General features: G+C 45.5%; 1 protein-coding gene across 1 annotated transcript; it reads left to right on the forward strand.

The window, feature by feature from the left end:
• Positions 1–2,019: 2,019 nt before the first annotated feature.
• Positions 2,020–3,921, forward strand: TMEM174 (transmembrane protein 174). Its single transcript, XM_005858016.2, has 2 exons — positions 2,020–2,803; positions 2,992–3,921. The coding sequence occupies exons 1-2, from the start codon at positions 2,178–2,180 to the stop codon at positions 3,095–3,097; spliced, it is 732 nt and encodes a 243-aa protein (XP_005858078.1). The 5' UTR covers positions 2,020–2,177; the 3' UTR covers positions 3,098–3,921.
• Positions 3,922–12,325: the final 8,404 nt, after the last annotated feature.

Below are 12,325 nucleotides of genomic sequence, written 5' to 3' on the forward strand. Positions count from 1 at the left end.
TCAACTGTTTTGCTAACAAATACAGGACTGTGCTGGTTTCATTTCCCAGGAGTTGTCTGATAAGCTCTGAAAACTCTGTTTTTGTCATTTTAGTGTCACTTTTCATTCATCTCTTTGAACTGTCATCATTTCAAAATTACAATTTTTAACTAGGAATGTGGGCTGGTGGTTAAAAGCAGGCGGTTTGATATGTAGGTCTGAGAAACAGTGAAAATATACAAGAAGCACAGGAAAATTCAGAACGTGACATTCTTGATGGCTGTGACAGAGTGTTGCCCCCACGGGTCCCATCAAGAACTTGCCAGTAAATAAGAATGAGTGAGTGAGGACACAACACGGTTGATCTAAAGTCTTGGGACACCCTTGGATGTCCACACGGACAAAAATTCAAACAGTATCACAGACTAAACAGTGACAAGTCAACAACACTCCTCTGGGCAAGATTGTATTTCCAGAGAACGGCAGTGATATCTCCTATACCACATGTTCTTCTGCACGGTGACATTGACATTCTTCCCAGAAAGGAAGAACCTAATTTCCTTCCTTTAGTGTCTGGCTTGGCTTAGTGACTTGCTTAAGCAATAGACTGAAATGGGGGAGACCACTCCAATTGCAACACACTCCATCCTTGCTGCTCAAAGACATATCTGGGAAGATACCTGAGGGGGTCATCTGCTTGGTTTGCCATCTGGTTGGCAGTGAAGTTGGAGACTGCAGGCTTTGTTCTGTAGCAGGAAGAGGCATTTTAGTGGACAGAAAAGTTCCCTGGTCTCCCAGGAACACTCGGGATTAACTTGGAATCGGGTTTCCAAAGATTCCTGATGACAAGAGGCACCCGGGGCACTATTCTCCCCTGGAAATTTTGGTTCTGTTTTTCTGAGTTGGGAGCTCAGATTTTACTTTTTAAATAAGTGGCCTGGATGATTTTTATCACCAGGAAAGTTTGGGAAGCCTTGACTTAGGGCAAGAGAGCAACTCTTTTCCTTCTGCTCAATGTTGCAAAAAAAAGGAGCTGATATAATATTTAACCACTGAAGAGAGACATCTGCTTGCATAAGCTCTGTCGGGGAAAGAACGAGGGCCACAGTTACTATTCTGAGGAGGAGGAAATTCATGGGGTTGCTTTGAAGAGGTTCTGTAGTTATGAATGACAGGTACTGTCGCTGAAGATGAGGCTTCCTTCTCTAGATGAGCTTGGGTCTGATTGCAAAACACAGCAGGCTTGACAATGCAGCTGTTTACTTCAGCCCGAGGCCACGGACTGTGCTGCCACCATGAAGGGAGGGTCGGAAGCATGTGTCCCCAGACGCTAGGTCATGCCTGATGCTCATTCAGCCTCCGCCAATGATGCGGTGCATGGGAAGGTTTCCTGTGGCACCCCTCCTCTCCTGCAGTTGGAATCAGTCCCCAAATGCTGAAAGCAAAAGGCACATGGGAAGTGGGGAGGAGTGCACACATGGTCAAGTCTGCTTATTTCTTTAATCTTCACCCAGATATATTTTCCATTGATTTTTAGAGAGAGTAAAAGATAGAGGGAAAGATGGAGAGAAATATCGATGTGAGAGAAACACATTGATTGGTTGCCTCCTGCATGCGCCCTGACCAGGGCCGGGTCTGGGGAGGAGCCTGCAACTGAGGTATGTGCCCTTTAACTGGAATTGAACTGTGACCCTTCCATCAGCAGGCTAATGCTCTATGCACTGAGCCAAACCAGCTAGGGCAAGTCTGCCTATTTCTAATGAGCTGACCAGCAGGAAAATGGGGGTTGATACATCAAGGGACCCTGGAGATCCCATTGCCATTTCTACAATCCTGGTTTTGGTAAGACACAACAGGGCCTTGGAACAGTGCCTAAGTGTCTAGAAAAGCACCTCCTGGCATATAAGGCAGCTCAATAGACACGCTGAGAATGAGCGAATGAATGAATGTGAATGAGAGACAGCTTGAATTGCAAAACGGAGACCTTCAATTATTGACAATTATGAGAAAACTTCAGGCTTCATTTCTCAGAACTTTATTCTTCTACACAAAGTTCAGGCCTCTGCCTGTTCTACTCTGTTAACCACAGGAGCCCAAAGTTCTCCCATAACTAATCTGAACCTGTGATCGCTTGCTCTGCTCTTAGGAGCTCTCACACTCCCTTTCCCTTCTAAGGAACGGGTGATTGTGTGAGGACGATGGAGCAGGGCAGCAGGCCCTTGGAGGACTTCCCTGTCAACGTGTTTTCCGTCACTCCTTACACACCCAGTACCGCGGACATCCAGGTGTCCGACGATGACAAGGCAGGGGCCACCTTACTCTTCTCAGGCGTCTTCCTAGGACTGGTGGGGATCACGTTCACCATCATGGGCTGGATCAAATACCAAGGGATCTCCCACTTGGAATGGACCCAGCTCCTCGGGCCCATCCTGCTGTCGGTCGGGGTGACGTTCATCCTGATTGCTGTGTGCAAGTTCCAAATGCTCTCCTGCCAGTTGTGCAACGAAAGTGAGGAAAGGGTCCTTGACACGGAGCAGACGGCAGGAGGACAGTCATTTGTTTTCACTGGTATCAACCAGCCCATCACCTTCCATGGGGCTACTGTGGTGCAGTATATCCCTCCCCCTTATGGCTCTCAAGAGCCCATTGGGGTGAACACCGCGTACCTGCAGTCAGTGGTGAACCCTTGCTGCCTCACACCACCTGGAGTGGTGGCCGCTGCCACGCCAAGCCCTCCTCAGTACTGCACCATCTACCCTTCGGAGAACTCTGCCTTTGTTGACGACCAGGACTACCCTGCCTTCGTGGATGGTGGAGATGACAGGTACGGTGTCTGTGGTGGGGATCCTCCCCTTCCCGCAGTCACAGCCATAGTCGATGGCTCTGTTTGCTCTATAAGGAAGGTGGTGGGCGAATGCAATCTCTGTGTGGCCTATTGCCAGGCAGGTGGCGTTGGTTCTGGGAGTGGTGCTGTGGGCTGTAACGCATCTGTGTTTTCCGCTCACATTTCAGGTCCAGCCCTGATGCTGAGCTGCTGGAAGAGACACAGCGGGGAGGTGAGGACTCTGCTGGCTTCTCTCCTCCCCCCTATGAGGAGATATTCTCCCTCCCTCGATAAAGACTAATGCTGAGGGAGTAGCCTGAAGTCATTGTTGCTGACAAATGAAGTGTTCTACGCTGCAACCTTCAGGAGGCAGACAGCAGAGCAGCCCCAGCAGCCTGACAGACACCATTCAAGGGGGGTGGGAGGTGAAATGTTTCAAATTGGTAAAAATGAGGCTGTGGTGGAGGAATTACCTTCTGATACAGCGAGGGACCCCCGTCTACAGTTCACCAGCAGCATGCCTACCAGCAGGAATCTCAACTGTTTATCCACAGCAGTGAGAGTGGGGGTGGGAGGGAGGCAGGGAAGAGAAAACTGTGGCTTTCCCAGGGCCCTTCTCAGTTCCCAGGGTACATTTGCATATCCCATCAGGTGTCCCCAAGGACTCTGGGTATCTTAAAGGCTGCAATAAACAAACAAATAAATGGAGTAAAAAATAAAGAATATGTTCTGTTGGGATATTGGATAGGTGTCTAAACCGTACAAAATAAGTAAGGATAGGACAATGATGTCATTAGATACTTAAGTTATCATTGGGTCGCAGGGACTCTTGGCTGCTGATGCTCTTGTGGGAAAGTTTAGGCTTGATGTGTCCGCCCAGGTTGGGATCAGTGCTGGGCATGAGCTGCCTGGGCGCAGTGCCGGCAGAACCCGGGACTTCTCTCAGCACCTCACAAGAGTTCTATGGAGTTAGACAGAACAGAGCTGCCATGCCAACACCTGGGAAATCATGGATCGTGGAAACAATCGTTATAGCCAAGCTCATCTCTTTTATAAAAAACACACACTGTTGCCCTTAATTTCCATGAATCCGGACTATGTAATAAACAACCAGAACAGACTCACAGACTGTGGAAGAGACAGTTAAAATCATCAGGTTTTAAAAGAAAAGATTTTCCTTAGGCTACAAAGGGAGGCTTACCCAAACAAGACAGGAGTTAGCCGTTCTTTAAAGTTTTGGTACTATTTTTATCAGAAATATCTAGTTTTCCAAGGATATGATTCACATAGGCCATGGTATATTATTGTGATTTGTATTCTATCTCGGGAACAAAATCTTTTCCTATGAGAATTCATTTTCATGTTTGATGATAGGATGTGATGGAAAAATATAGTTCTGTTCACAGAAACTAGCTTTATATTCATTTCATGAAATACTGGACTCCGAGCTGGGGGCCATGGGCTCTGGGAAGGAAGTTGAGTGACGGGGACATGGTTGAACATCACCAGCAGCACGCCTACCAGTAGTGACATTCAGAGGCCTGCATGCCCACCTCCCTCACCCCTTTCCCTCCTCACTCTCACCCACCCTGCGGGTTGATATTCCTGGGCTGGGGTTTGGCATGAAGGGATGCCCAAATTGGAAAAAGATGTTAGGAAAGGACGTCTCTGTGTGAAAGCTGGGAGGGTAGGACAGCCAATTTTTCTGGGTGACACCAGGAGTCCCATATGCGAGGAGGTGGCCCGGGGGAGTTTGTAGCTCCAGAAACTGTCCCTGTTCTAAGACAGTGAACAAGCGCTAACCGTAGAGGCAACTGGTGCTTCTGAGGACAGTGCGTCAGCGCTAACCGCTTCGGGAGCTCAAGATGGGGGGCTGGCCTGCAACAGTTGGGGGTCAGCAAATGGGAATGTGTTCATTCCGTCAGTATTTGTTGACTGAGCATCTACTCTGGGTCAGGACCGGGGCCAAGGGGCATATGACAGTGAAAAAACAAACCAACAGACAGCAGATATGGCTCTGCCCTTGCAGAGCTTCACCGATCATTATTCTCTGACACCAAAGAGGGGTCCTGAACTAGTCAGGAGAGTCACAGAGTTTGCTTGGGGAGTGCAGTCAAGGCCCTCGCCACACCTAGCCCCAGGGAGTCACATTTACAAGGGTAGCCAGGTGGCTGGTGTTCTGGCCTCAGAGGACTGTCCTGGGAACTGAGTAGCCGATACCTGTACAAGGAGGAGGGGACGCCTGGCACATCCCCTGAGTGGGAGAGGTCTTAGGGCTGCCCTGCAGGCTGTGTAAGCCTGTATATCGCTGCTGCCACCGCCCTCAGACAGAGCTGCCTTCCAGTCCCTGACCAGTTACACCCACCAGCTCTCTTGCCTCAGGGCAATCCCACAGTGCTCTTTCTGTCTTTGTGTGGAGATTGCAGGGGCCAACGTGACAGGAAGCCCCGAGTGGCCCCTGAACTCAGACACCAGGTCTCTGCCTGGTCCGTGACCAGCGAGGGCACATTCCTGGCCAAGTGTCTGGTTTGTGGTCTGGGTGTTGCCATTCTCTCTCCTCTCAGCATCTTATGGGGCGAATAGAGAACTGGGATGTGGGAATGATGGAGTTTGGCCCAGCCACGCTATCCACCCCAAGGTTATGGTGTGGAAAGGGCCCTGCCATTGCCCACGTGCTCAAAGGCTCAGTGTCCAGGCCAGAGCCCGGGGCCTCGTCAGCCTTGTCGAGCATTTTGGTAGGTGTCCGCAGGGCAGCTGGGAAGCCACAGAAGGGTTTTAATAATGCCCATGACCTGACTCTGAGCACTTGCTCACTCTGGGCAAGACCCAGAGGCATAGAGGGTGTAACATTGGTCTTGCTGGCAAAGCTCGACCTAAGTGACCAGAGCACCAGCGGACCTCGGTCTCCTCCACCTCAGCCTCCATGAGGCCATGCGGGTAGGCACTTTCTGGTGAGCTACACGGAATTCAAAATAAAGCTACGAGGTCTTGTTAATCCAAGGAGACAGGTTTCTTAAGAACCTGAGGTTCTCTGGAAACCTCCTGCCAGCCCCTTGGGCTCCTTTTGGCTGGAGAGATGGCAGGCAGCTAACAGTCCTGATGGACCGGGGAAGGGGTCCTCCAGGCCTGGGAAGTGAGGCCCAGACACAAGGGGAAGACACTCTCATGAAGCTCTTAGCCCTCCTTTCTCCCCTGGGACCAACGTGTGGCCCTGCACCCGCCCTGGGGCAGAGCTCCGAGGTCTTTCAGGGGCGGAGAACTTCCCAGGGATTGCAATCGCCTTCTCTTTTGCTTCACTGAGCCAGGCACGGGTCTAAATTTCAAATGCGCCGTAGCTCTCTGCAACACAGCCAGCCCTTTCGCTCTACCTATTTTTTTTGGGGGGGGGGGGTACAGTATGAAAACAAAGACTCTTATTTGTGAAGAGCTGGCCAGGGGTGTCTGTTTTCAGCTTCTGACCCCCGGGCCTCCTCCTCGGCGTGTTTACTGTTGGGTCAGTGGAGTAGAGTTGCCATGAAGCCCCACACCCCTGGGCAGGCGGTGTTTCTCCTCCAAACAGAAACTCCTCGCAGTGGCCGAGAGGTGGATACCTTCTTACCCACGGAGAGAAGAGGGGTTCACACACATCACTGAGGTGACTGGGCCTAGCGCTCAGGAGTGTGCCCGTCTGTCCCGGTAACAGGGCGCTGTCTGCAGCTCCAGCACTCAGCACTCACCAAAGGCTTCATTCAGAGCCCTCTGCACAGCCCATGCTCTTGGTGCCTGTTGAATAACAAATGTGAAATGAGTAAACAAACTCTTCAAATAGGTAAGGACCGCTCTAGCTCAACTTAGCTGTTTCATTGTTTTCTACGTTATGAAAAATTTTAAGTAAATACAAGAGTAGAGAGAATAGTATATGAAACCTATGTAGCCATCACCTAACCTCAACTCATGGCCAATCTTGTTTCATTTATACCCCCAACCACAGTCCCTCAACTGGAGTTGTAAAGCAAATCCAAACCATTAAATCATTTCATTCTAAAATACTTCATGTGTATTTTTAAAAGATAAAGATTGAAGAAAAAAACTACAAACCAACAACACCATTATTACACCTAAAAAATTTACAATTCCTTAATGTCATTAAGTATCTAGTCAGTGTTTAACTTTCCCCAATTTTCTACTTTAAAAGAAATGTTTTTATTGATTTTTAGAGAGAGAGAAGAAGGGAGAAGGAAAGAGAGATAGAAACATTGATCAGAGAGAAACATCCTCAGTTAGCTGCCTCCTACATGCCCCCTACTGGGGATTGAGCCTGCAACCTGGGCATGTGCCCCAACTGGGAATCAAACCAGTGATCTCTTGGTTCATGGGTCTACACTCAACCACTGAACCACACAGGCCAGGACAGCCAATTTTCTACTTTTTATTTTTACCTCTTTGTTTTGTTTGAATCAGGATCCATTCTGCTAAATGCGCCTACATTTCTAGTTGTAGTACACTATGTTTTGGGACATAGACAATTGGCACCCTATTCATGGTAGCAGATCCATATTTATTAAATTTCTCTTTCCAAACAAAAATGTTTTTCAAGATTTTTTTTACTCCATATCTCTTTCTCTGTCGGTTCCCTGAAACTCTAGGTAACCTTTGGAATTGGAAACTTCCCCCCCCCTACTTTTAGCATATTATAATATTTTTCTAAATGCAGGCCCAGAAAAAATTATACATGAAAAGAAAAATACCTTTAAGTGAGTGTTTAGTTGAGAAATATCTGTTGCAGATTAGTTTCAAAAGTATCAGAAAACGCTGACAACCTTTAGCATTTTTGGCTTGGTCAGTAAAACTTAAAAAAAATTTTTTTTTTCCTCCAGAGACCAGAAAAACTCCTTTGAACTTATCTAAAGTGGGAACTAGAGTCTCCTCCTTAAGAAATAAAGGGCAGAGCCTCTTGCTCTATATTAAAATGTTTCCTGGTATAATTTAACTTCTAGAGGTTATTGACTGTGGGCCTCTTACCAATAAGTTCTCAATTTCAAGTTAAAAGTGAATCTATTTTCTGCATATGCCTGCAACTCTTCCTTTGAAGGTGAATGTGTGTGTGTGTGTGTGTGTGTGTGTGTGAGAGAGAGAGAGAGAGAGAGAGAGAGAGAGAGAGAGAGAGAATGTGATCCCCTACACTCCCTTCGTATAGTATGTGATTTATGGATTTCTTGCTCACTTACTACTTGTAAATCATCATGAGTTTTATGTCCCAAGCAGTCAGCAGTTGGTTATAAAATCAACAGCGAGTGGACTAAATAAACCCTGACTGGCTTACTCTCAGAATTGATGACAAATCAGAACGTGAAGACAACGCCACAGAAACATTCTCACCTGCCTCTGGGATGCCGCAAAGGTCTCAGATAGGGGGATTTTATTTGTCTTGAGCTTTTGGGAAGATTAATAACCAGATGAACTGGGAAGGAAATCCGTTTTCTGGATTCCAGAAGTTTTCTTATAACAAAGAACTTGTCCTCCGGCGTAAAACCAACACGTGTGTAAATCACAGGCCTGTGCGCTGGAATCTGTGCTACACACCAGGGGCTGCACACGAAGCTGACAGAAGAAGACAGAGATTTTCCTATTAACCCTCCCACTCATTCGTTTAAAGAACACTTTTTAGAAAGGGGGGGGGTGAACGTGTGTATTCTTTTTGAACATATAGAATATCTCTTGAAGAATGCACAAGAACTGGTGATAATCATTTCCGGGGCAGAAGATAGGAGACTTATTTTTCACTTTACTCCATGCTAATGAATGAAATTTTTTTAACCAGGTCCATAGATTACCTGTTTATAAAATTATTTTTAGAAAGAGGAAGGAGAAAAGGAAATGATTTTCTCTATGCACTTTCACTGTTAACATCATCTTCTTGGTCCTAAGGTAAATAATTTTCATTGCCACTGCTGCTACTCTCTGTAACAGGTAAACATACATAAGGCATACAGATACTAGTGTGGCATGTATACATACACCCACGTGGACAAATACACTGCCATATGAATATCACTTTTACACTTAACATATATATGTTGTTGCTAGAGTCCTCTGCTGGCTAATGTCTGACACTAGGTAAACACTGACCAATATCCATGATATCAACATAGCAGCAGCACATTAACAGAGTCACGAGTCGGATTCCACATAGTTCTTTCCTCTGAAGTTTTTCTCAACCCAGCCTCCACCTTCACACCTAGAAAACAGTTCATAGCCAACAGCAATTCGCTTACCAAAGAGCCACCACCTTTGAACCTTCAGAGGTGAAACCAGGGGAACCCAAGTAAACTGATTCCTCCTCAGAGCAGCTACAGGGGTCAACTCTGCCGCAGTCCCCACTCTGGACAAATGGGTGTGAGAGAGATCAGTGCCCCTTCCCCGCAGGCTCCCCCTGCTGCCGGGCCAGGCCAGGGCTCCTCCTGCTCGACCTCAGGGGCTGGTCTGATCCCACTTCAGCCAGGAAGGAGCCTAGATCCCTCATCAGCCAGAACAGGAGCCACACAAACACGCTTGGAATTTTTCAGAGGGAAAGTAGGCTGCAGAGGGAAAACAAAAGCCCTGTCTAAAAGCTCCAAGCGGACGACAGGTTTAGATTAGAGTGTGTCTGCACCTCGTTTGCACCCTGGAGAGGCCACTGGGGACTCACTAGTGGGGGGTCACCTTTCTGGTCCCTCTGCTCAAGTAACACCCTGACTTCCCAGCTCACTCTGTGGTCCTTGAAGGCCTGTGGCAGGAGCCACGGTGGTTATTGAGACTTACGTTCTTGGCAGACATTTTCTCAAAACTGAACAAAATCAGCCCATTACTCCAAGGGAAATAACTGACAGTATTTGTTGCCAATGATAACATTCAATCTTTCAAGTGAAAACTGAAATTCTTGAGAACTTATATTTGTCATCATGAGCTTGACAACATCTCCCAAAGTGGACTTTTCTTTTGAGATCCGTAGTGGTATTTTTTTTCAAAATGTGATTTTAAAAGTTTTATATCATGAAATATATCAACATTTGAGAGGTCTGCATAACTCAGTGAACAAATATTTTCCTCGTGACCACAACACAATATTACAAAACCATGCTCAGGTAAAAAATCCATTCACAGTGCAAGATAAACCAATGGGTTTTAATGTAAGAGAGTACAAAGTATTCATTGATATGATTTCAGGTGTCACATTGCAACTAGCCTTTAAGAAACAACTATGTGAGTTTTGGTATAGCATCAAAGAATAATATCCACAATTATCTGAAAAGCTTTTAAAATAGTTCTATATTCTCTAACTATGTATCTGTATGAGGCTAGACTCAGTCTCTTTATATAATTCAACCAAACTCTGCAAATGCAAGATAGCATGAAGAAGAATGCAGAAGCAAATATGAGAATCTGGCTGTGTTATGTTAAGTCAAATATTAAAGAAGTTTGCAAAAATGGAAAACAATAACACCCTTTAACTTTTTAGATTTTTTGCTTTGGAAAATATATGTTATTTAACATGTAAGTGTTTTACAGTTGTGATTTTAATTTTATTTTAAAAAATTTTGGAGGTCTTGGAGCTGGGTTTTTTGTGTGTATGTTTTATTGAGGTATAGTTGACATACACTTTTAAGGTATTTAAAGTGTAATGAATAAATATTTTATTTGGTTTTAATTCCTAACATGGTAAATACTAATAGATGTTACGCACATAAAAAATAGCATTTGGGGCTCCTCAATAAATTGTAAGGATATAATGGGTTCACAAGACCAAAAAGGTTGAGACTTCTGGCCTATATTATTGAGGGGGAGGGGGAGTGGCAATGTTCCTAGTTAAAAGACTACTTCCCAGCCTCCTTTGCAGCTACATTTGGCCATGTGGTTAAGATCTAGATCATTGGAAGAAGTTTTCAAAAGGGGTTTCCTGAGAGACTACTGGAGAAGAGATAGCTGGGGGCGAATTCCTTTCTGACTTTCTGCTTTTCTCATCTTGAACACTAGAACTTGTATGTGACTACAGAAACCCCAGCAGTCACCTTGACCCAAAAGGCGACCTTGAGGATTAAGTCTACTTGTTACAAAGATAGACAGAAAGATAAAGGCTGGGTCCCCAATGACTATGAAGATGTCTGACTCCAGATTTCTTTTAAATGAGAGAGAAGTAAACTTTTAAATCTTGTATAAGCATGAGTATTTTGCTTTTCTGTCACATGTGGCAGAACCTAATTATTCTCCCTTTAAGTGTGATAATATGCTAACACGCAAACTACGAACGGTCCAGCTTTATGTGGATTATATGTATTTCTAAGATTGGGTTTTATTCTATGTCAACCACTGTCTTAATATTTACAAAAACATTATTCCGGGTTAGTATTATAAACACCTAGAAATTTGTTCAACTCTTTGAGCAACAAGCATTTAGGAAGCCCATCGTATTGCCAGGCGGAGAGCCAGCACTGGGTATACCTGCCCTCAGAGCCCTGGTGGTCCAGGGAGGGAACCGCCTCCCTCCAGGGCCTGACACTGTCCTCACAGCTCTGCTGTAGGCCCCGCATTAGGATAACAGACTATGCTCAGCATCTAGAGAGAAGCAGACAGCTTGTCACTTAATTGGTATTTCTGGGGCAGGAATTAAAATTCTCTTGAGTACATTTTATTGTCACCCGTACTCAATGAACCAGAATGGCCTAAATAAACAAAGAGGCTTCCCTCTCCCCACTCCCCTCTCCTTAGTTTTGGTGGGTTGACATATCTCATTTCCCCGATTATCCATGTCAGTTGTTGAGTGCTCTCTCATGTTACGGTATCAATAAAGTAACTGGCTGGCTTTGAAAGCATAGTTGTAGGAGGCCAACAAATCTTGTCCATGGAACCACCTGTAATTAAAATCCTCTAAGCAAAGGTAACTTTCTGTGGAAACTTGAGCTGTCCCTTCCTTCCTGTTACAGAGTCTATTTCCACTTATTGGGGGCATCGTAGGTGGGGGTTGGATGAAGGATACACAGAAGCCTCACTTCAAAGGCCAGCAAATTCCAGACGGAGTAGCATCTTTGGAGTAAGCAAATCTCTCCCAGGCTCGTTGGGTTTGGGATGAATTCAGGCCAGACCTCACCACTGCACAGCCTGCTGAGGATCAAACATAAAATATTGTTGATAAAAAACTGCAAACACTACAGAGCTGTAGTTATTACTCATGCTCCCCTTATGGGGAAAGCAGGTTCAAGTGAGAGCATAGGCTGAATTAGAATACTGGCTCTGTCACCTGTTAACTGGGTGACTTTCGGCAAGTTGCTTAACCTTGCTGAGCACAAGAAATAGGTATTTACATTTTTTTTCAAATAATGCTGTTCACTCCAGCAGATGGACTAACTTGGGCAAAAATGTGCTGGTATAGTTTGAGGAATGGCTTTTCTATTAATTTTACTCTACTATAATCTATCACTTAGCATTAGATTTGTTTTTATGCAACTAAAAGACCCAAATAACTTAAACAAGTTTACAGTCAAACCTCATTTCTCACATGTCTCCCAT

Source organism: Myotis brandtii, unplaced genomic scaffold (assembly GCF_000412655.1).
Source record: "Myotis brandtii unplaced genomic scaffold, ASM41265v1 scaffold115, whole genome shotgun sequence".
NCBI lineage: Eukaryota > Metazoa > Chordata > Mammalia > Chiroptera > Vespertilionidae > Myotis > Myotis brandtii.